Genomic DNA, 25,440 nt, shown 5'->3' on the forward strand with positions numbered 1-25,440 from the left:
AGGAGTTAGCACACAGGGACCAGAATTCTGATCCTGGCTTCACAGCTCACAAATACTTGGAGCACTTGGAGCTCCAGCTCCAGCAGGTAGATCTGATGCTTGCTTCTGGCCTTATCCAGAGAGAGAGATTCGGGGGATGGAGGGGAGGAGAAACGGAGGGAGAGATTAGGTTGTATTGTATTGTTGTGTACAATCATGAGAGTACAGTTCTGTTCTTTTATGTCATCAATCTCCAGGTCTGAAACAGTGTCTACTAGGATTATCTGTACATACAGAACACAGCCAAAGGGAGCAGCTAGTCATGGGCTCAGCACTGTGGACCAACAGCTATATCTGAGAACCCCTCAAGGTGCCTGGTCTCTCCAACCCTGGTATGGCCCAGCTGGGTTTCTCCCAAATCCCCTTGGGCTTGAGATGCTCTCTACACTAAGTCCTGTCTTGCCCACTTACTGCCTCTGTGTCATGCCATCCTTCCAACAACTCAAGAGGGATAGATAGGACCATGGGAAACTCTGCTTGACTCCTCGATCCAGTGGGAGCCATGCTGAGTAGGCTGAGACCATCATCTCACTTAGTCCAAGTGGCCACAGAAGACAGGCTATGGCATACAGACAAGAAATAAAGGATCAGAACTCTGGAGCTCATCAAACTTGTGGGCACCTGATTACCAAGAGCTGACCCATATGGTTGTGAGAGGGCTGGCTGGCCATCAGACATCAAAGGACATTAGGACACCCTTGGTCAATCAAAGGAATGGGAGGAAAGAGCACTCCAAAGCCTGAGACAAGACCATTATCCAAAGCTATCCTAGATACAGTCTTCAGCCCCGATGCTCCAGAACCCGGCAAAGGAGCAAGTCCAGTGTGACTGAGATTACACACTAGATGGGTGTGGTATGATTCTGGATTACCCAGGTAAAATCAATCCAACTGCAGGAGCCTTTGAAAGTGGACGCTCTTCCCCTTTGTGGAAAAGAAAAAATGCCAGTGAAGCAAACAATGTCTTCACCTGCAGAGGAATGGACCACAGGCCAGGAAAGACACCAGCACCAGAGACGCCAGGCAAACAGATCACCCCCAGTTAAGGCACAGCCCTGTGAACACCTTACCAGTCCCTCCATAACAGACGTAAGACTAGACTGTGGGATCAAACTGCTCGCCAAGCCACCTGTAGTAGTAGTTCATTCAAGCTACTGCAGAGAACAGTAAAGGCTCCTACAAACAAAACGAAACGATCCAGGAAACAAAAGCAAGTCCTCTCTCAGCTAGCAGCGTTATCCACAAGTCGGAGTCCAAAGGAGGGGACAACTGTTGTAGATGAACAGATTAAAGAAAATCAGCCACTCACTCTGAAAACGGGGGACATCCTGACGTGTGCTATGGCAGAAGAACCCAACATGCGAAGTGAAATAAGGCTCACAGAAAGGTAAGTGCTACCTGATTCCACTCTAAGACAGAAAGACAAAGCTGCCTCGGGTGCTAGAGCAAGAGGGAAATGGGAAGATGTTAAATGGGGACGGTAAGCTTGGGACGACGGGAAAGTTCTGGAAATGGATCGTGGTGACAACTACATACAAAGTTCAATGCCATTGAACTACACACCTAAAGTTAGTAAACATAGTAAACGTCATGTCATGTATACCATCACAAAAACACGTACTAAATTTGTCTGCAAGAACTGGAATAGCAAGGGAACCTTCACAGTAGCCACCTCTCCCTTCCTCCAGACCTCTTCTTCTTGGCTGAGGTCTACCACCAGTCCATACAGCCTGGCCAACCTCTTTGACAAACACCAAATCCTTGACACCACAACAAATCATTTCTACAAGGAAGACCAAAGGGCGCTCCCCCTACCCTGGAGAAAGAGCTCAGATAAGGCTTGCTCACTTGTACAGGCCAACACAGTCACCATGGTCACCATGAGTCATCACAATAAGAGCTGGGTTCTCTGTGGCCAGGCAACGCACTCAGCCAGCAGTACAAATGCTTTGGGGAGGGGAGCTAAGCACCTGATTTATGTGTGCAGGTAACAGAACAAGCTGCCCAGCTAGTAAGCCGAGACCTAAGAGGTGAGTCAGTTTACTCCTCCTACCCAGGACACAAACGCCTCTTCTTCCCGCTGATGTATGGAGAAACTGACAACCAAGGAGGAAGTGGCTTGCCACCATGACGCAGCAAGGGACCATCCCTGGACCTCTTGCCTCCTTACCAAATACTATGAAGCAAAGGGCGTGGCATCATTGCAGGTTCCTGGCTCGTGAAGGACCCATTTCACCTGGACGCTTCCTTTTATCAAAGTCTCTAAAAGAATAAGAGTTCTAGGTGGGCTCAGTGCGGAAGACCATCGAGACAGAAGGATGATTTTGCACTGGAGAAAGAAGTGGTACAGAGCCCTACCTGACACCTGAGCCGAGTCCAAGGACCCAGCACTGTTTGTGTAAACAGACTAGGATCATAGCACCATGAACAAGATCTCCGAGAACAGGAGAGACCTAGAGAAGGCTCTGAGCGGAAAGCGATGAGAAGTAGCAGAGGGAATACAATCAATCAATCAATACGCTCAGAGACACAGAGGAAATTATTCATAAAGCAAAACAGAAAAGAAACACCGTACACATGGAGCAATAGGAAGCAGTCAAGTGTCTTAGAAACTGAAAAGGGAGGATATTAAAAAAAAAAAAAATCAAAGTTCGACAGATCGATAGTAAATGAAATGTGTGTGTTAAGGGACTGAACAACAGACAACTCTAACACTCAACAGAAAGGTCAGAGAAGAGAGCCAAGAAAAAATCCAGGGGAAAAAAAAGAGCCACAAAAAACTGGGGGGGGGGGGGGTGAGCCATGTCCATAATCCCAGAACTGGGTAGCAGAGGCAGGGGTCTGGGGATCAAGGGCCTAGGTCAATAATGAGTCTGAGGCCGGCCTTTGTTACATACAATCTTATCTGAAAATAGCAGCAAGCAAACAGGAGCTGGAGCGAGGCTTTAGCCATAAGCACGAGGCCCGTGTTTGATCGCCAGCACAACATTAAAAGCCAGACGTGGTGGAATATGCTTAGAATTCAAGAGCTGGGGAGCCGGAGACAGGTGGATGCCTGGGGCTTCCTCAAGGTAGCAGGGAAAGAGTGATGGAGGACACTTAGTACCCTCTTCTGGCTTTTGTACACACACATAGGCACACCCATGTTTACACACCACACACCCCCATAGGTACACACTCAAATGATGAAGATGAAGATGATATAACATCAACACCTGAGCAGAGAGCATAAGCTGAAAGGACCACCTACTGGCAATCCGAAAAGACACCATCAGCAAAATTCACTACCTGGCACTTGACAGCTCAGAGGCAGAGAGACAATACTACAAGCTTTGAGAAAAAGAAAGAAGCCAAGGTTCTTGGGGGGGGGCGTGGCAAGACACTGGACCCCTCAACTCCTGCTGGGAACTAGGAGACAATAGCTCCTCCTTTCAACCTTCTCAGGAGAAACTGTTTTCAGCTTTTCATTCCTAAGGCCAGCTAAATCACCGAATGCCATAGACTTTCCATAAAGACTCAAAAAACAAAAGGCATCCTACCTTCCCCAAATACAAAGGAAATATAACACAGAGTTTTTTTAAAAAAAGAGGAAGCCTCGAGACGATAACTGAGTGACAGACTTGGAGAACAACTTGTCCAGCTCAGAGCAATCGGTATGGAAAAACTCAAGGCCAAGGGTGGAATGACTCACCGAGGAACAGGAAGTCCCCTGGTAGCCCTGCCTGTGTAACCACACGAGTCACATGGGGCAGGACTTAGAAGTAGCTACTACAGTCATAGTTTTGCAAGAATTAAATACTGATATGCATTGATTGGTTCCTTATCTATCCAAGATGCATGTCAGCAAATAATATTGACACATTAACAAAGAGAACTATAAACCAACCATTTAAATATATTGTTAAGATCAAACAGTTACCCGTAGAGAGGCAAAGGGGAGGATACGTGGGGAGACAGTGGGTTTCATTATAAGCCCTTCAGATTAATAAGGTTGAGTTTCTTGGTTGGTAAACTATGCATTTTATAATGCAGTTACATAGGATGGAACCCCTGACACCTAACTGAAAAACAGACTATTATCAGCACAATTGAGCTACAGTATTCAACTACTCTCTGAACGATAAACACACTTATTAGCTAAAAGCTGAAACACCATCTGTTCTCAGTGTCACCCGCGCTCTCTCTCTCTCACCTGTCTCTGAGATTTTTTTGTTTATCAACATATACAGGCATAGACAGAAGTTTGCGGAGCATAAAGTGTACAGGATTGCAGGAGCCCTCTTAAGGAAAGAACATAAAACACATTACTTTATGCCAATGTTATCAAAAGCCCACTAGGGTCCATGGAGGTGAAAGCAGGGATTAGTTACATCTGTTTCTGCATTGGAAGAGGACAGCTCATTAGGGCTAAATTCCCAACAACAGGGGCTGGACACAGACTCCCTGAGGTTCCTCTCCGCACCTCTCCAGGAAGCCTGGGTTTCATCAAAGTATTGTAGCCACCATCAGGTAGATTCTGGGCTCAAAATTACTTCCTTGGAGAAAGAGAAGGGGTGCAGAGGGAATCTAGAACGTAAACCTTTTCAGAAATGGAACAAGAGGCTGGGCTCTCTGCTAAGCTCTTAGAGACCATCTCTCTCCTCTGGAAGGCACCTTGTCACCCTCTTGCCCCAGCAAGGAACAGGAGGCAGGAGGCTGAGATCAAGGCCTACAGGCTGCAGGGACTCTGATCCAGTATCACTGTCAGATGCTGTTTATTCGTTTATTTGCTCTGGAAGTTTAGTGCCTTCACACCTGGAAAACACCAGCCCTACCTAGAAGCCTTGGGGTTTAAATGCCCCTTTGCAGTTGAGTTTTCTGTAGTGCTAAGTAAGGCCAGTCAGCCTGCCAGAAACTGAAAGGAAGTCCCTGGAGAACACACAGATCAACCAGGAATAAGATTCTCTGTCCTGGTCCTCCCTGGCTGGCATTCTAGACTCAGGGTTACATTGAGCCACTGAGGAACAGCAAAAAGACAGGAGGTCCAAAGGACACCCCAAGGTATGCATGTGACAGGAAGAAGCCAGGAAATGTTATGTCGCTCATTCATCCAAGAATGGCAATTTCCATCTTAGGCGACTGGTCAGGGACTGGTCAGGCAACTTCCCGGAGGCCCCAAGAGGTCCCGCCCCTTTCATGGGTGTCCTTCCCACTCACAATGATGGCTCTTTCTGGAACTCTCCCAGCCCTCAGCCTAGTATGCTCTCTCTCCGTCCACCCCTTTTTTCTAGTTCCTAGGATAGGCATTTCTTCACTAAACAGCCCTCTAAACTCTCCAACAATCTCATGGATACACACCACACTGCCACCCCCATTTTATATACCAGTGAACAAAGCTCAGAGGTCAAGGGGCTGTACTGGGATCACCTGCACGGGTCTCCAGACCATCAAAGAGCCTCCTCCCTGTTGCTTCCCACCACTGGGATATCCTGCTAGGACCAAAAGTTCCTGACTCATCTCTCCTCACCCTGGGTGGTAGACTCCAGAAATTTGAGGGACAAGCAGTATGCATCTATAAGATTCCCTTCTCCCTCCCATCCCAAACAGGACCCTAAATGATACAAGAAGATGTACAAACAACCTTGGCTCTTCCAGGTCTACAGGGTCCCACACCCTGTGATCATGGGTCACTAACCTGTGTAGGTCAGGGGTGCCATTAAGTGACTGACACAGCCAGGGAGCCCTGGGGCAGCAGTCACCAACCCTGACTCTGTTTTCTCAGGCCCTACACAAAAAGCCCACTGAAGGCGGAGGCAGGCGTCCGGCTCCCCACCCACATACCAGGAATTAAAAATAGCAGAGCTGACATTAATCAATCTCCAGGCGGTGTGGCAGACACCACCATCCAAGACTGTCTCCGGGGCAGCCCAACCTACAGAAATTCTGGGCAAAGCTGGCAGAAGAGTAACCACAGCAATCTCTAGGGCCTCACCAAGGAGTCGGGCCTGAGGGAACAAACCTGAAAGAACCTTCTTAGAAGTAAAAAGCCAGTCCCCAGTGGCATTTGGATTGCTCCAGAATTGTGACATCACTGAGGTCATTTGAGTCAATGGCCTATTTTATTTGGTAGGCGCCAAGGCCTAGGGAGCAGGAGAGACCGGCCTGAGTTCTCAAGGCTGGCTACAGACAGGACAAGGCCTGAAACGGTATCTCCTGACTTCTTGTGCAGTGCGTCTCAGCCAGAGCTGGCACTGTGCGCGCTCCCCTGGCCTCATCACATTCTTACCCGGCTGGAGGTAAAGTTGAGAGACGTGAAGGTCAAACTGAGAAAACCAAACTGAGGTCCTGATGGTGACCTTTCTGACCACTCCCACGTAAACTGAGTCATACACCAGAGTATCATCATCTTTTCCAGGGAGTTAAGAGTGACAGCCGAGAAGCTGGAGTGGGCAGCTGCAAATCTTGCCCTCATGGATGTGAGGACCTAAGCAACATCAGCCTCAGCTCACCCATACAGGGCTGTTGCCATGACAAAACTGCCCTACATGTCATATTCAAGAGGGCTGGAAGACCTGAGGGTGCGAATCACAGCATGAGTTAACAAGCTAGGCCTCTAAGAGGAGGGTGAAGGAGTAGAGACCTGGGAGAGAGCTGCCCCACCGTATGCCCTGATGGCTTCTGGCTGCTACAGTATATGGCTCAGTTTCCGCCAGTGCCACGCCAGCTCAGCCAAAGGCAAGAGGAGAAACATCTTAATTTTGAGCTGAGAAGTGGGTGGTGTTCCAAACCTTCTGACTGTTACCCCTGAACCATCTGTCGTCCTATCTTGCTTTTAGGAACAGAACACTCACTATAACCTGGCACATGACAACCCCCAAAAATCGTATTTCCAGCCTCTCTATCAGTTCAGCAGTGCCTGCTAGTGAGGACTGCAATAGGCCAATCCTAGTTCGATTAGCACATCCTAGCACCTGCCAGAATTAAAACCCTCAGACACATATGCATATACAAATACACAGATACAGGGGTGCATGCCCCGGTCAGCACCTGGGGTCTAGAACTGTGTTTCAGTGAGCTTTACACCTGTTCAAGTGTGAAAAACACAGCCTTAGAAAATGCCTGAAGTTGGGCTGGAGAGATGCTCAGAGGTTAAGAGCACTGACTGCTCTTCCAGAGGTCCTGAGTTCAATTCCCAGCAACCACATGGTGATTCACAACCATCTGTAATGAGATCTGATGCCCTCTTCTGGTGTGTCTGAAGAGGGGCAGAGATAAGTTCTCCTTGATAAACGAATAAGCCTGAATCCTAACAGCAGGGACAGAGGAGGGATGGGACACTGAACGGATCTAGCAAGAAACAAGGAAAGAAAACAATCTCCTTGTGTAACAAACAGCAAAGGTAACACAGAAGCAAATTATGGACAGCCACAACAGGAAGTGTGACTCTATCAAAGACAGAAGCCTCCAGAGAGGACTGTGGCGGGCACAGCCTCCAGCCACCCTCTTTCTCTCCAAGCCCAGAACACGAGATGACTAGAAGAGAAACCCATTTTCTAAGCTTAAATCATTAAAAATTCATAAGACAAAGACACACAAAGTAAGCAGACATGAGACATGGAATGTTAAAAAAATGTGTCGATGGTTGAGATGTTTCAACAGACAAAGTGCTTTGCATTGCAAGCGCGACGACCTGAGTTCAAATCCCCAGCACCCATGTAAAATGCCAGGTATAGTGGGACATGCCAACAATCCCAGCACTTGGAGAGTGGCGAAGACGGCAGGATCACTCGGGCTCGGGTCACTCAGTGGAACCACAATGGCAAGTTCCAGAGGCAGTGAGAGACACTGTCTCAAAAGACAAAGTAGAACGACAGAGGACAGTATCTGATGTCACACACACACCACCCCTTGAGGACTTTTTCATAATCCTGCCTCAGCAAACCAAGAACTTTTCCAGTTATCTGTTTAGTTGTTTGTCTATCTGAAAACACAGGCCTTCGAAAATGTCTAAGCTCAGTAAGGGCAAGGACACCAGGCTCCAGTCCAGTGCAGAGAAAGGAAAAGAGCACAAAGACTCCGCAGCAGTCTTCGGCCCATCTGTCCCTCTATACTCTCCTGTATTAACTGCACTGACAAAGGAAACGTGCCCAGGAAAGTCAGGGCTGGCCACACATCCCTGGACACATAGGAAGGGAGCCCAAGCTCTGGGTGTGTGTTTGTGTGTGTTGGGGTATAGGTCTGCTATGGTTTTTTCCCCTAAAGGCCCACTTGGTGGAAGCCTGATGCTTTGCGCAGTGGCACTGACAAGTGACAGGGCTTTAGGAAGTGGGAGGTATGGAAACTGGTTATTAGAACACCAGCAGCCTCATCCTGTCTTCCTTCTCCTTCCTGGTCTGCCATACGGTAATGCAGCAAGCAGCTGCCAAACGCTGAGTCGGATCAGCTTCTCTTGATTTGCTTCCCAGCTTCGGCTATGTTGTTATAGCATCAGAAACAGATGAAGACCCCCCCTCCCCCAAGTCCCTAGAGTTTACAGGTAAGTCTCGTTTTATCCACTCTTTCCAAAAGCGTGGTTGTCATAAGAACAAAGACCACTGGGACACTGGGGGAGGGGTGCTCATGGTCATTAGCAGACTGAGAAGCATGACCCTACTATGAACTGTCCCACCAGTGCCTAGCTTGAAGGGCACGGGGGCATAGCGTGAAGTCTGTCAAAGGACACTGACTCTAAATGTCTAGGTCCTGCTATTTTGTAAAATGTGCTTTTATCAATTTTAGGGCTGTAAGAAAAGACATTATCCCACCTCTTGGTTATTTCTAAAACATAAATAATACAGACTCGAACACCAAAGATCACACAATACAATCCACAGAGCAGGCCTGAAAAACCTGTTGACTGGAGACATGAGAGCCAAATTCATAAAAGCCAGAACCACTGCCAAGGACAAATGGAGCTTGACTTACACAAAATTACAGTGAGAACTATTTGGTCAGTTGCTTTTATTATTTATTTATTTATTTTTAAAGATAAGGACTCACTATATATAACCTAGGCTGACCTTAAACTTCATATATGGTCCACATCGGTCCTGAACTCATGAACCTCCTGCTTCAGCCTCCAGAACACTGCGATTACTGGTCCATGCCTCCCACAATCCCTTAGTGAGAGTTTCTGATACATCTCTCAGGGATAAGAAAAAGTCACGTTGAATTTGAAGGTACACTTTAACACTGTGTAGTCAGCCATGAGAAGGACTTCATGCAATCTGAGAAGAGATGTCTGCCGTCTTCTGTTACTCACAGTCCTCTATAACCAGGACCCAACTTGAAGCAGTCAGCCTCTCCATGATACTGCCAACTGAAAATTTAGGATGGTTTTCCTAAACAGTGCCTAGGTCAGAGCTGATTTACAGTAACCAAAAGGTTGTTGGGTGGAGACATGGGTGCTTTTCCTGTGTTTAAATGAAAATGGTCCCCACAGGGAGTGGCACTATTAGGAGGTGTGGCCTTGCTGGAAGAAGTGTGTCACTGGGGGGTAGGCTTTGAAGTTTCATAAACTCAAGCCAATGCCTAGTATGTCCTTCCTTCTCTTCCTGATGCCAATGGACCCAGCTGTAGAGCTCTCAGCTCCTTCTCCAGCACCAAGTCTGCCTCCCGCCATGAAAACAATGGACTAAACCTCTGTACTGTAAGGCAGCCCCAATTATATCCTTTCCTTAGTAAGAGTTGCCATGGTCATGCTGTCTCTTCACAGCAATAAACAGTAACTAAAACAGTGTGGAAACCTATCCAAGGCTTGCATTATATCCAAAGGGCAGCACTGACTGAGGTGGGGGATTTTAATGACAAGAGAGCAACAGAATGATCTAAAAGTGAGAAGGAATGGATAAAAGTTAAAACTAATGCCCCCTAAACAAATACACACACACACACAAACACATACAATTACTGAAGGCAGCTAGAATCCTATTTCTTGATTTAGAGAACTTAACCACATTAAAAACATCAACACTTCCTAAGTAAATACATTCTGGAGCATTCAAAGGAGACAGTTTCTTTGCCCCAACTCTGATTTAAGTCAATAAAAACAGAAAAAGAACTCATTACCCACTAGTGAGGAAAAGACTGAATAAATTATGGTAATTCTGTACTGAGAACATTCCACAGCTGCCGACCTGGAGCAACAGTAACCCAGTTGGTTACTGTCGCAATAAACAAGTCATACACAGAAACTGCAGGATGAGGTGCAGGGGCTGTGGCCATTTAGCGCCCACTCTCCTCAGGTGACTGAGGAGTAATGAAGGGGAGCCAAGGAAACCTGTGTTCACTCTGTCTATCAGCCTGCCCTCCTTTCAGTTGCTCTCCTGAGGTTTGTTCCAGCTTTTCCTTTGCAACAATGTTACTACCGCAGACTCCTCAGTCTATTGCAGCAACATGACCCTGGACCCTGTGACTATCCTGTCTATCATCTATCTACCACCCATCCATCTATTATCTATCATCTATCTATCACCTATCTGTCTGTCTATCTATCTATCTATCTATCTATCTATCTATCTATCTATCTACCTACCTACCTACCTACCTACCTACCTACCTCTTCTACTGCTCACTTTCCTTTACTCAGCTATTCCAGGGAGTTATTTACCACCACCATGCCCATGACTTCAAATATAAATACAACTTAGACAAAATTCCTGTCTAGCCCAGACGATTCCTGTCCTGCCCAACTCCACCCCCGACTTAGTCTTCAATGACTTCTGAAATGAAACATGAGGGTAAACAAAGTTCATGACCTTCTCCACTTTCCAAACTGGGTCCTCATCCAGTCTCATGGGACATGCGTGGGGTGAAGCTAGTGTTCCCATGGGCTTGGAGGCGACTGCAGATGGCTATCAAGACTCTGGGGGAAGCTCTCAGGTCAAAAGATGGAAGCTACCTCTGGCTCTAGACAGACACAAGACAAGCGTTTAGATCTGCTCCAAAGATTAGATCCCTGCATATTGCAGGCTCCCCTCTAAGAGTTAAATGAGCTGGGCCTGTCAGTCACCTGGCCAAGCTGTTTGTTTCCTTTCTTCCTTCCTTTCCTTTCTCTCTTTCATTTTGTTTCATTTGTTTCCAGAGTTTTTTTTCTGTGTAGCCCTGGCTGTCCTGGAACTCGCTCTGTAGACCAGGCTTGCCTAGAACTCACAGTGATCCCCTGCCTCTGCCTCCAGAATGCTGGGATTGAGGATGTGGCCACCACCAGGCTTGACCTGCCTGCTTAAAGACATGCATGCTCCTCTCTTCCTCTTCTCCTTCCTCTTGGCAACTACTGATTCACAGTTTGCCTGCATTTTTCTTCCTAAATCTAACAAAACTGTCCTTGAACATCCTTTCAAGTCCTTTCCTAAATTCTCTTACTAACAAGACTGAGAACTCAAAGAGGGGGCAGCCCTTGATATCCCCGGGAACACTAGGTCTTCTTTTTGTGCATACAAAACTGACTGGACAAGTGGGCGGTCTCTGAAGATTTCAACAGAAACATGCCTTGTCACCTAATTACTAAAAATACCTGTGCCCTTTGTGGTAGACACAGCAAGCTCTTGTTCATTAACACTGGCCCTGTCCCATTACACACCCTGTTCCCCCAAAGACGTGTGAACACCAGACTTTATGTTCTCCCTGTAAACAACGTCCAGTTTCTTCTCTCCCTCCCTCTGAATTCTCACCCCTTTTGCAAGCCAGCATCCACTGAAGGGCTCAGGTCCCTGAGTCCCTCAACTGTCTTCTTTGCTGCTAAGACAGTGGGACCTTCAGGTCCACAATCCCCCCAAAAGTTAACACTAATAATCTTGGAGCCAGTCTTGACCAAGTATGCACCACCTTAAGCTTCCTGCTTCCTTAGTAACAACATACCCACAATATCAAGATCATCACCACTCCCTCGATAATCTCAAAACCCTTCCATAAACAGTTATCTGATTCTCTGCTGGAGGCAACCAATTACTCATGCAGAAAACTGGGACCATGTGGCACCAGGGCTTGTCTAGGATCAGCTGGAAGATGAAAATTGTCCTCTCTTTATTACTTTAAGGGGGCTTATGCCTGCATCTACCTATGTTCACACATGACTGGTGCCCTCCAAGATCAGGAGTCAGATCCCCCGGATGCTATAGATGGTTGTGAGTGGCCACATGGGTGCTGGAATTAAACCTGGGGCTCTACAAGAGAGCAACAAGCACTGTGTGGTGGTTTGAACAGAGACGAGGCCTCACAAGCTATTATATTTGAACAGCTGGTTTCCAGTTGGTGGCTGCTAGGAAGGATTAGGGGTGGCCTTGCTGGTGAAGTGTGTCACTAGAGGCTGGCTTTGAGGGTTTAAAAGACCCACAGTTAGTTCTCTCTGAGGCAAGATGTATGCTCTTAGCTGTTTCTGGTGCTGTGTGAGTTTGCTCCGCCGTGACGGACTCTGAAAGCATAAGCCATATCAAACTTACGCTTTCAGCCATAGTACCTGCTCTTAACCACCGACCCAACCGTCCAGCCCCTGATCCCTAATTGTTCAGCTGCCCTAACTCTATTCTTTTTCTTAGAGGATTATTTATTTATGCATTTTATGTACTAGTACTTTGTCTGTAAGTCTGTACAGCAGAATGTGGCACCAGACAGGTGTGAGCCGCCATGTGGGTGCTGGGAATTGAACTCAGGCCCTTCAGAAGAGCGGTGAGTGCTCCTAACCACTGAGCCATCTCTCCAGACCCCTGGAACTCCATTCTTTCTATTAGTGTGGGCTGACCTTTTCACTGCATAGCTGTTCTTCTCCCTCATGACAACCAGTCAAGTGAGCCTGGAACCTTTCGTGAGTTACAGTCAACATTGCCTGATATAGAACAACTGGTTTTGGAGATTATTAGATGGTTTTATTCCAAACAGAGTTCAACAATGGTTCTTACAAATGCCCACTCCCACCAAGGAAACCAGATTTCATTTATTCTCAGAGCTGTCCTACCTAGGCACCACACAGATTTTTGATGCTCTGGAAGGAATGAGCTCAGTGGGTATCAAGAAGATGAATAGAAACTGGAGTGTGTTCCCTTTGCTATACCTATTAAGTATACCCACATCCAGACTCTCCCAACCCCATGGGACCAAATGCTAGAAATTGCTTTGGGCTCAAGAGGAAGAAAAGCATCTAGGAAGGGAAGAAGAGATCATCTCAGGCAGGCCTTCCAGAAACAAAGCATACAATCCCGCCATTGGAGTTAGAGGCCAGCCTGGTCTACAGAGAGAGTTCCAAGTCAACCAGAGTGTGTGTGTGTGTGTGTGTGTGTGTGAGAGAGAGAGAGAGAGAGAGAGAGAGAGAGAGAGAGAGAGAGGAGAAAGAAGACCCACATGAGCACTTAGATTCAGAAAGTCCTCCATAGGCACAATGACTAGATACATGGTCACACAAATACTTCTGAGACCTGTTTGGGGAACTGGGCCAATGACAGAGAGATTAAAGAGGGCATGGTCAGCCCTCCTACCAGGGAGCAGAACACCAGAATGGCTTCTAAGTAAGAGATGGACAAAACGAAGGAAAGAGGGCAGAGAAGTGTGTGTTGGGACAGGGCAGTTCAGACCAGCTGCACCCCGTGCTTTTGCTGTCGCTGCATCATCCACTAGCAGTGTACTCTATGCCTAGCCTGAGCATCAGCCACCTGTGATGCACAGGTGCAGTGATGCACAGGTGCAGTGATGCACAGGTGCAGTGATGCACAGGTGCAGTGCTTCAGCTGCCATGGTTCCAACTGCTCAGTACCTGAGCATGACAGAGATGTTAAAAACATCAACTCATGCCAGACAGCAGTGGTGGCACACATCCTTGATCTCAGCATTTGGGAGTTAAGAAAGTCAGATCTCTGTGAAGTCAAGGCCTATTTGGTCTACAGAGTGAATTCCAGAACAGCCAGGGCTACACAGAGAAACTGTCTCAAAAACAAAAACAAACAAACAAAACAACAACAAAAACCCACCTCATTAACTTGCTGGGCATGGCGGTACACTCAGGAGGAAGAGGCAGGCGGATCTCTATGAATTCAAAGTCAGCCTGGCCTACATTAAGTTCTAGAATAGTCAGAACTACCCAGACTCCGCCTTATAGGGAAAAGAAAAGAAAAACAACTTAAGGTTTAAGGGATGGCTCAGTGGTTAAGAACACTTGTTCCCATACGGTAGTTCACAACTATCTGTAACTCTGGCTCAAGGGTATTCAATGCCCTCTTTGTCTTCCAAGGGCACCAGGAACCCACATGGTACATAGACATACATGAAGACAAAAACACTTATAAACATAAAATTTGTTTAAAAATTGTGAAAATAAGCCAGTGTTGATCCCAGCCCCCAGAAGGCATTAAGCAGTCAAGATCTTTGAGTATGAGGCCAATAGTCTATATAGAGTGAGTTCCAGAACAGCTAGAGCTACACAAAAACAAACAAAAACTGTGAAAATTAGGGGTTGGAGAGATGGCTCAGTGGTTAAGAGCACTGACTGCTCTTCCAGAGGTCCTGAGTTCAAATCCCAGCAACCACATGGTGGCTCACAACCATCTGTAATGAGATCTGATGCCCTCTTCTGGTGTGTCTGAAGAAAGAAAGCTATAGTGTACTTATATATAATAAATAAATCTTTAAAAAGCATGTGAAAATAGATTAAGTCAGAGGACTGGAAAGATATCTCAGTGGATAAGAGTGAATACTCTCCTTGCTGAGGACCAGATTTCAGACTCAGGAAGCTCACAACTTGTAACTCCAGCTCCAGGGGATCTGAATATGCATACACTTAATTAAAAATAATATAAATGTTTTTAAAAAATATTAGCTTGCAGGCAGGAGAGATGGCTCAGCGGTTAAGAGCACTGACTGCTCTTCCAGAGGTCCTGAGTTCAATTCCCAGCAACCATATGGTGGCTCACAATCATCTGTAATAGAGTCTGATGTTCTCTTCTGGGGTGTCTTTAGACAGTTACAATGTACTCATATACATTAAATAAATAATCCTTAAAAAAATATTAACTTGCTGGACAAGTGGCACAAACCTTTAATCCCAGCGCTGAGGAGGCAAAGTTCTGTATGAGTCTGAGATCAGAGTTTGTGACTAGACTGGTCTACAAAGCAAGTTCCAGGCCAGCCAATGCTAAATAGGTAGACTTTGGTTCAAAAACAACAACAACACCCAAAAAATTAACTAACAACAACAACAATAAAAATTAACTCACAAAATCCTCACAATACGTCTATGGAATAGGAATTATGATTATCCTCATTTTATGGGGAAGAAAATCAAGGTGCAGAAATTAATGAGGTATCCAGGAAGGGATGGAAGAACCCAAAGTGGGTACCTGTGTTAGAGCAACAGACTGTGGGTGAGCGCAACTGGCTTCCCCAGCTAGAGAATACACAAAGGCTAGAAAGAACAGCTCTGTTAATCCTCCTGGAATTCCCAACAAATGACTGAAGCAAGGAAATAATGAAGGAATATAATAGGAGCAAGCAAGACACCTGGCCCTTTCCCCTCCAGGCTCAGGCTCCAGGAATAGTCATCCTTTTGACGATGACACACACTCTCTCCCTCTCCTCCCTCTCCCCCTCTCTTCCTGCTCCCCCTTTCTCACTCTCTCTGCCATCTACAAAGTTTACACTTGAGAACAGCCCAACCCAGAGCCGCAATTGTAGCCCCCCCACCCCGAATAAGGCAGCCTCAGGGCAAGCCTTATTGCGCGGGCAGGGCCGAGCAGGGAGCAAGCCGAGTCCTGTGAAGGATTAGACAGGTAGGCTGACGCTCTAAACCCAATCTCCATAACACCTACTGATTAGAGGGCGGGCAGAGAACGTGCCCAGCTTGAGTTTAGCTATTCTTCCCCAGATCTGTTGGCCACCTAGTACGCCTTAAGGAGCCTGGCCTGAGCCCACGGGAAGTCGGGGAACCAAGCAAGAGTTCTTAAGGACTCTGGAACGAGAAGCGGGGGCAGGGGCAGGATCGTAGCCGGATACGCGGTAAGGAAGGCAGGCAGCACAGCATCTGGCACAATCGCGCATTCTCTGGACCGCTTGGGAGCCTGCCTTATATAAACTCCGAGTGGCAGGTCCAGGAACCCGCGCCCTGCAGTTCCGGAGCAAAGTTCCCAAAGACAGTCTTTTCGGCCCGCTGGGCTCCGCTCAAGCTTCCCCCGGAAGCGCACTGAGATAAGGAGACCTCAGCCACCCCCAAGTTCGCATACCCTGGAACTCTGGGGTCTCGGGCTCACCTGCCCTGACCCTGTTCAACTCCGGGCCTTGTCCTCGGAGGGGGTGGGGTAACATTGCACCCCACGCCACGCGTGAATGCCCCTCGTCCGCAGACCGCCCGCCGGGACCCTCACGCACCTGGCACCAGGGACCGGGATACTGAGCTCGGATAGCAGCTCCTTCCAAATCTCGCTTTCTGGGATCCGGACCCGCGAGTGTCTGCGAACCGTCGGAGGAGGAGCCCGCAGGGCGGAAAACTCTCTGGGCGCGGCCGCCTTAGTCGCCCCGGGGCGGAGCCACACGAGAGGGGCGGAGCTATCTGAAGGGGCGGGGTGCGTGTGGTCACGCCCACAGGTGAGGGCTGAGCTCTCGTAGTGGCTCTGAAGGAAGTCCCCGGGACTTCCCGGTGGAGCAGAGCCACTCTAGACTATAGGATGAGGGGATATTCTCTAGGGTGCTTATTTCTTGGGGTCTGACAGAGAAGAAAACTTAAAACGGTCACTGTGTACAGCAGGTGGAAACTTCACAACGGAAAAAATTACCACCTCAGCCGGTGATCAGGGCCAACATTAGCAATGGTGATTTATAAGTAATCTTCTGTCCTGTGGTGTCTTCCTCCGGATGACACATGACCCCATAGTAATCGTACAAAAATATCAGAGAAGCCCCAGTTGAGGAACTCAGTACTGTCGTCAAAACAAGGAAAGCCTGAGAAGCTGTCATGTAGAGGAGATATGAAAACTAAGTAATGTGAAATCTTGGATGGGATCCTGGGAAAAGGACATTTAGTTAAAAACCAATGACATCTGAACCGTATATAGATTTTAGTAACAGCGCATCAATATTGGTTCATTCGTTGTAGTAAAAATACTAGTATATTAATAACAGGAGAAAACCGTGTTTGCTTGTTTAGAAAAAGGTAATACAGTAAATATGACCGTGTAACATTTTAAAATAAAAATCAAGACTCTTACTCTCCCCAGCTCACTTTTAGGTGCCTCATTCCAAATGTCCAACACACTTCTACGTATGCATGGCTTAGTGTGCTTAAGCAAACATGTTTGTTTATAAAACAGGATTGAAGTAATTTTTTCCCCTCACTTTATCTTGGAGAGTCCTTTCAATTGTCACCCCAGGATCAACCAAGTTTCTCCTAAGGATTACGTAGGATCATTCACACACACACTGCCACCCCCCCTTTAAGAATTGCTGTTCTTCAACATCTAGTTCCCACCTGGTGTACACTTCTTTCATGGCCCACTTTTGATTTGCAAACAAGCCATTCCTCATTTGCATTTCAGGAGCCCAGTAAACCATAAGCACCTGGAAGGAGCCTGGTTGGCAGGTGCGGTCTGCCTTGTGCCAAGAGGGGTCTATGTGCAGGCGGGAGTGAGGACTGCCATCACAAGCGTGAAACTCAGACTTAAGGTTTCAGACTGAATAATAAATAAATAAATAAATAAATAAATAAATAAATAAATAAGTAAATAAGTAAATGAATGAATGAATGAATGAATAAATAAGGAACATGATTACTCCTAGGTACGGTGGAGGAGGAGGTTTACTGTAAAGACAAAGAAAACAGTCAGAGGCAAACACATCTGGGACAATCCAGAGTAGTCATGACCCTGAGTCTTATGAGGAGAGTGGGGAGGGAAAGGAGATGGGGTAGAGAGGAGAACCAGGTGGGGGGGGGTGAGTAACTAAAATCATTATATTATGTAAAGAAAAGCAGCCCAGCGCCAAGGCCTGGAGAGTTCAGGGTAGAGGGCAAGGTATGCCAGCCACACCCTGTAACAGGTAAGGACTGAGGGATGCTGGGAGAACCTGGCAGCCAGGTTGGCTTTGATGTGTTAAGCAGGCGGCACCTATGCTATTTGTCCAGGGTTTGAAACTTAACACAAAGGCTGGAGAGATGGCTCAGCAGTTAAGAGCACTGGCTGCTCTTCTAGAGGTCCTGAGTTCAAATCTCAGCAACCACATGGTAGTTCTATAACCATCTGTAATGGGATCCGATGCCCTCTGCTGGTGTGTCTGAAGACAGCTACAGTGTACTCATATATGAAAATAAATAATTTTTAAAAAAGAAACAAGATAAAACAGCACTTAGAAAAGGTCCCCTAAACAGAAAGGGGGGGCAGAGGGGCAGAAAGAGCAGTGACTTGTAGAGACTCACTTGAAATCTGCCACCAAACGAGCTCCAAGCCTTGCTGGACTCCAGGCAGCTGCTGTCATCTAGCATTCTTTCTGGGACAGGAGATTCTCCAAGGAATTTGCCCTGGCTGTGCCCTAACTCCTCTATCCCATTCCTGCACAAGTGCTGGTCTGCCCGCAACGACAACAAAAGGCCGGCTTCTGCTGGCCCACTTTTCTCTGAAGTGGAGCCAATGCTTCTTGGAATATAACGTGTAAAAATAAATAATTTAGGGTTTCTCAACCCGTATGTCGTGACTCCTCGGGGTCACTGAGGATGAGATATTTACATTATGATTCATAACAGTAGCAAAATTACAGTTATAAAGTAGTAATAAAAATTATGATTGGGGTTACCACCACCTGAGGACTGTATTAAAGGATCACAGCTTAAGGAAGAATGAGGACCACTAGTTTAGGGTGAGACTCCTCTCTGACACAAGCCCTTCTGCCTCAGAGCTTTTTAATGGAAGAATAGAAGATACGCCACCCTTTACAATATTAATCTTTTTTCTTTTTAAGATAAGAGTCTCAGGTGTCATTGGCTGGCATGTGAACAGAAATTCCTGAAAAGAAACTGTCTGGCTGCGAACAACATGGACAAACGAACAAACAAACCCCCAAAAGGAATTTCTGTGTCTACGGAGACTGATGAGCCAGCTGAAGTTCCGGGACTGTGGAAAATTTAGAATTTTGCCAGTTCAGAGCCTAATTACTTTATCTTAGACTTCCAGAACAGCCATTCCTTGCCCCACTCTGGATGCAAACTAACACTTCATGATAATAAATAAAAACCTCTCAGACGCTATTAATTTAGAACTAATCTTATCTTTTGATAATAACTAAAAGCCTTAGAGCCTATCAACTTCACAGTACCCCAGTTTCCACCAACTCAAGAGCTAAGAATGTTATCTGATAATATCTTGGGCCTACAGACTAGCCCCCTAGATGTCCTTCCATTAACCCCAAAGATGTGAGAAAGATCACCTACCCAGACCATCATGGCCAAATTAATTATAACAAGCAATTCATTAAAACAAGTTTTTTATTCTTGTGCCCTGCTATCCCCCTCCAAGTTGGGGTTCTAAGACATCAGCCTTGGATATGGGGAAGATAGTTTTTTATAGCTCAGGGGTGGGTGGGGTTTCAAATGGGGGATTTGGCAGGCAAGGAGGCAGGGTTACAGGAACAGAACATAAGTAGCAAGTTGGTCACAACAACCTCCGGAATCAAAGACGTGACAACAAGGTAGTCATAACATGTGTTTGAGATAACCCTTTGAAACAAAGGCACGTCCTTGGACAGATTGTAGTTAAGGTTACAGGTGGGGCATAGCGAATCCTTGAGAAACAGGAAGAAGCCCAGCTTGTCTTTACTCTAAGATGGCTTTCAAGCTTAAGATGAAGGCTGGCTGGTATATCACTGCCTCTCTGGTGTATGTTAAACTTGTCTTGATTTATGACTTTCTTGGTTCTGTAAAACTATACAAACTTCATGAACCTGCTTCCTTGTTGGAACATGAAACTTGGGGTAACCTAAATCTCTGTTCCTTTCATGGTCACTCAAAATGGCTCTGGAATAAGCTATTTCTTATTCCTTAAAAAAAACGAGAGCTGTGGTCTTTACATCAACACAGGTGAGGAAGACCTCAAATTCCTGAATCTCCTCTCTCCCTCACCCAAGTGCTGAAGTTAGAGGTGTGAGCTCCGTGCCTAGTCTTCTCACATGCTGAATGAGCACTCCACAAACTGAGCAATATTTCCAGCCTCACCTTTTTATTTTCAACAAACATGCTGGAGCCCAACAGTCAGGGAGGTGCTATGGACAGCTTACAGAGCCTGCCCCCAAGGGCAGTGGCAGGAGCCTCTCAGGCAACACTGGGGGAAGGGAAAGTTCTGAAACTTGGTGTTTGAATCTCTTTCTGACATTTACTAGTAATGCTGTCTTCCTTTGGGTTTTATTGCTGTGAGACTTTGACTACATCAACTCTTAATTGGGGCTGTCTTACTGTTGTTCCAAGGGTTTAGTCCAATATTGCCTTGGCTGGGAAGACAGTGGCCCACAGGCAGATGTGGCAGAAAAGGAACTTGAGAGTTCTACATCTGGATCCAAAGGCAACAAGAAGAGAGAAGATGCCTTTGGGCCTGGCTTGGGCATTTGAAATCCCCAAATTCTATCCCCAGTGACACACTTCCTTTAATTAGGCCACACCTACTCCAATAAGACCACACCTCCTAGTGCCACTACCTAAGTATTCAAACATGAGTCTGTGGGGGATATTCTTATTCAAACTACTACAGATGCATACTGCTAGCTTTGACTTTCTTCTTCATCTTCTTTTAAAGATGTATGTATTTATTATATACACTGTAGCTGTCTTCAGCCACACAAGAAGAGGGCATCACAGTTAGCTGTGGTTGTGAGCCACCATGTGATTGCTGGGATTTGAACTCAGGACCTCTGGAAGAGTAGTCAGTGCTCTTAACCACTGAGCCATCTCTCCAGCCCTAGCTTTGACTTTCTTACCTATAAAGACTTCTTCTACAGGATGACCCAGCCTCCCTGTGTTCAGGGATGCTACAAGCACAAGAGAAAGTGAAATGTCTTATAAAGAAAGGTCCTGGCACAGAGCTCAGGAGTAACATGGTATTATCTATTTACCTTCCTACTTCAAGCTATTCAATATATAATAGTTGAGTACAGCCTCAAAGACTTTCCCAGGGTTCCCGGGGCCCAGGGACCAGGTATCATTGAAAGCTCCTGAAAGAAAAATGAGGCAGAGCTGGTGGGTCTCTGTGAGTTTGAGGTTAGCCTAGCTTGTAGAGTGAGCTCCAGGACAGCTAGGGCTGTTGCTAGGAGAAACTGTCTGGAAAAACAAAACAAAGAAACAAATAAAAGGAAAGAAAAAGAAAGAGACAAAGAAAAACAAGGCAGAAAAGAAGACAGATCTGGTTTCAACAGGCTGAGACTGCTTTATTAGAACAATGATATTCTTTAAGGCTTTGCTGGAAGCAGGGTAGGTTTTTGATAGCTGGGCATATTGGTTTTGCAGGTGGATTGAAACAGTCAAGCGGCAGCTAAGTCGTCTTCATGACTAGGAGCTGTTGCCCAGTACATCCTTACTCAATCCTCATGACTGGAGGCCCTCATTCAAGAGTTCCTATGTCTGGCTGGGTACGTTGGCTCATGGCTACTCTCTGTGCACTCTGGAAGTTGACACAAACTGGCGATGCAGTAAGGAGACAGTCTACACTACACAGTAATTTTCAGTGGAGAGGAGGGTAACTCTAACATTCTTAGGACAGGTCTGTCTAATGGAGAAACAGCTACATCATAGATGCCACTTGTTTTTTGTTTTTTTAAACAAAGAGGATGAATGTTTTATTTGTTTCTCACAATGTTGCAAAGCCAGTGCTTTACTGTGGAAAACTAACAGCCAACACAGCACATGGCGAAATAAAGACAGTTTCTTTCCTGCCTCTGACACTGTACTACACTTCCTGTATTCCCAGGCATTTCCAATGATAGGACACTAAGTCACTGACCAAAACCCAGTGGTGGATATGGGCAAGTTACAAAATTATGTAAGATAAAACCACGATTATCCTGAATTATGAAATTCTTATACCCAGTAGGTAGGGTCTCACCGTGTAACTGTGGCTGGTCTAGAACGTGTTCTGTAGACCGACCTCGAACAAACATCTGCCCATTGAGTGCTGACATTAAATGGTGGTCCTTACCAAACCCAGCTTCATAACCACTTTTTACTAATACCTCTAAACATCAGAGCTTAACCCCTAGTCTAAATACTTAGTATGGCGATGATCAAAAATCTGTACACTGTGTTTATCTGCAATAGATGCCACTTGTAATAGAGATCATCCAGAAGAAACTCAAAAGGTAGGTAATATGTATCCAGAAAGCCTTCGGAGACTCCTTACCAGCACCCACATCAAGTTGAGCACAGCACCAGAGGTGGGGGGAGGGCGTGGTGGGATATAGGTCTTTAATCCCAGCACTCAGGAGGCAGGGGCAGGTGGATCTCTGAGCTCAAGACCAGTCTGGTCTACAAAACAAGTTCCAGGACAGCCAGGGCTACACACAGAAACCCTGTCTTGGGGGAAAAGTAGGATGAAGCATTATATAGTTGGGGACAGACAGGATTCCTGAGGCTCACTGGCTAGTCACTCTGGCTAAGCTCTAGACTCAGGGAGAAAGACCTTGTTTCCAGCAACGAGGTAGAAAGTGACTAAGGAAGACTCCTGATGCTGACCTCTGACCTATGACCTCCACACAAAGCACACTCCTACACTGCATATGCGTCACCTTTGAGTTATTTTGACTATGGTAGTTCTTTGTGAAGTGTTGTTTTGCCACTATAATTTCTGCCACCTGTTAATTTCTAAGAAGGTAGACTGATATTTCCCATGTCTACTGCTACCCAGTAAGAGATTGTGTCCAGATTATGTCTCTCACCTCCCATCACTGCTGTCTCGACTGCTTCGGAAGGAACATCACTTTTCATAAGGTTTTAAGATCCATCCGAGTATAGCAGTTCTTTAGGTAGTTCATTTAATCGGTTCATACTGATAACAGTGCACACAATACTTGGGTTTATTTCCACCTTCTATGTGAGAGCTGCCACATGCCCACTTAGAACTCATTCTGGAGCCCTGTGAATGATCCCATGATGAAATCCTCTCATCCTGACTGCTAGAAAGCTATTGCCCTAAATTCTTCACCCCCACTTCATCCCCATCGCTCGTTAATCACTTCCTTAATATTTCACTTTGATTCGTTTTTGTTAAATGGCCAGTGCTTTTGGAAAAATATATAGTGTTGTTTAAGACTTCCTTAATGATCTGTATTTAACTTTTTAAATTACATTTATCTGCTTATTGTGTGTGTGTGTGTGTTAACACTCGTGTGGAGGACGAGAACTACTGGGTTTTTTTGTTTGTTTGTTTGTTTTGTTTTGTTTTTTTTTGGTTTTTTTTTTGTTTGTTTGTTTTGTTTTTCCCTCCATCGCTTGAGTCCCTGGGATCAAACTGGAGTCATCAGGTTTGGTAGCAAGCACCTTTACCTGCTGAGCCATCTCACTGTCCCAACTGTCTGCACTTTCAAAAGTTTATATTAAGTGTTTAGGCATTGTAAGCGTCTAAACTAATGACGTGGTCTCCATGGCAAAGGTTTTTTATTGTAGCCATGAGAGAGAATAGCCAGAGGCATCTGGGAGAGGCCAGAACAGAGTGGAAAAGTCTCAGACCAAGCATAGGGGACAGAGACATGGCCAGGCTATCTGCAAGGAAGGGGAGACTAGTAGAGGACAAAGAATACAGAAAACATGCTGGGAGATACTGAGAGATATGGGGGCAGAGCAGAGAAAGGGAAGGAGGGAAACAGGAGAGAAAGAGAGAAGGAGAGAGCAGAGAGAGAGCAGAGAGGTGGGGAAACAGCAAAACCAGGAAAATAGCAGGGTTAAAAGGAGAAGGAAGCTGGAGGGAGGGAGTTGAGTGGGGGAGGGATGAGAAGAGCTGTGATATTAGTGTGGACTCTGAAGTATGTAATGGGCACTTGTGACACTGAGGGGGACTGGCGACCAGCATGTGCTGCGGTGTGCTAAGAGGACCAAGGGAGTTATGTGTCCTTTCCGCCAGAGGCAGGGAAAATGACTCCCTAGTTCCCGAGGAATGAGGCTCATGTCCAACCACCAGAAATCCTGTAGCTTGTGTTGCCATCATTTCTGGATATGTGGAGTTTAGGGAATTGGAGTTTCCTTTAGATCTGACAATATAATGACACTACTTCCATTTGGATTAGTCTAGATGTTCTTGGGCCCTGAAATAAATCTTGACTAAGTACAAATAAATATGTAATAAATTTCTGGGGCTGGCTATGCAGCTCAGTAGATAGAATGCTCGCCTGTTGTACAAAGCCCTTCTTCAATCCCCCAGATCTCCATAAGCCAAGCATAGTGACACATCTACAACCCCAACACCAGGGAAGGTAAGGCAAGAGCATCAGAAGTTCAAAGTCATCCTCATTACATAACATCTTTGAGGCTAGCCTGGTCTACATAGGACCCTGACAGAATCTTATTTGCCACATCAGAAAGCAAAGTTGCCGTCTCTCCCCCATAAACCTGCTTTTCCTCCTGGGCTCTGAATCTCTGGGGTATATCACGTCCCACCTCATCATCTAAGCCAAAAATCTGATAGCAACTGGAGTTTCCTTACCATAATCATTTCTCATGACCTATCAATAGGGGTAGGTTTATCTAGAAGCTGCAGGACCCCTTCCTTGATGAATTCTTTACAAAGTTATAGAGGGAGAGGCTCAGCCATAGTTAAGCATTGTCTTGACGTTGAAGAAATGGCTCAGAGGTTAAGAGCACTGACTGGTCTTCCAGAAGTTCTGAGTTCAATTCCCATCAATCACATGGTGGCTCACAACCATCTGTAATGGGATCTGATACCCTTTTCTTGTGTGTCTGAAAACAGCCAATAAGCCAATATATATATATATATATATATATATATATATATATATATATATATATATATAATTTTTAAAAAGCCTTATCTTACTTTACTACAGAATTTAAAAAAAATAAACTATCTTATGTTCAAGTGGCTAACGTGGCTTCCTCTGGGACTCATTTCTCATGCCTCCCACGTGGAAGTATTCATAGAAGATCTTGTCAGAGATAGGAAATGATGGTAGTAGCTGCTACATATCCCTGCCTTGTGTAGGACGGACTTCCAGGAACGCTATTCTGACTCAGCCACAGGTTCAGAGATGGTATCTCAGCAGCAACTGTGCTATAGGGCCTGTACTCAGGAATGTGTCTGCAAAGAGGAGGAACGGGTTTTGACGTACATGCAACCAGGAACTAATCTATGGAAACTCTTCCCACCCACTGTGTATAAAGTCATAAGCATGAGGCACCGTGTTTCATCCATACTATGTTGAGATCCTTTTT

At 46.0% G+C, this 25,440-nt stretch overlaps 1 protein-coding gene across 2 annotated transcripts in view; it reads right to left on the minus strand.

Moving 5' to 3' along the window:
* ANXA11 (annexin A11) overlaps positions 1-16,541 on the minus strand; it is a 42,680-nt gene extending 26,139 nt beyond the window's left edge. The window contains exon 1 of one of the 2 annotated variants that reach the window (XM_080926573.1): positions 16,404-16,541. Coding sequence is in view for 1 of the 2 variants with exons in the window: in XM_080926572.1 (XP_080782698.1) it covers positions 5,713-5,734 (22 nt within the window). In the remaining variant the exon portion in view is untranslated. Of the gene's footprint in view, positions 1-5,712; positions 5,784-16,403 lie in introns of those variants that run through there. The other variant, XM_080926572.1, reaches the window with a different exon arrangement.
* Between the last annotated feature and the right edge of the window lie 8,899 nt (positions 16,542-25,440).

The sequence above is a fragment of the Micromys minutus genome, assembly GCF_963924665.1.
Source record: "Micromys minutus genome assembly, chromosome: 12".
NCBI classification, from domain to species: domain Eukaryota; kingdom Metazoa; phylum Chordata; class Mammalia; order Rodentia; family Muridae; genus Micromys; species Micromys minutus.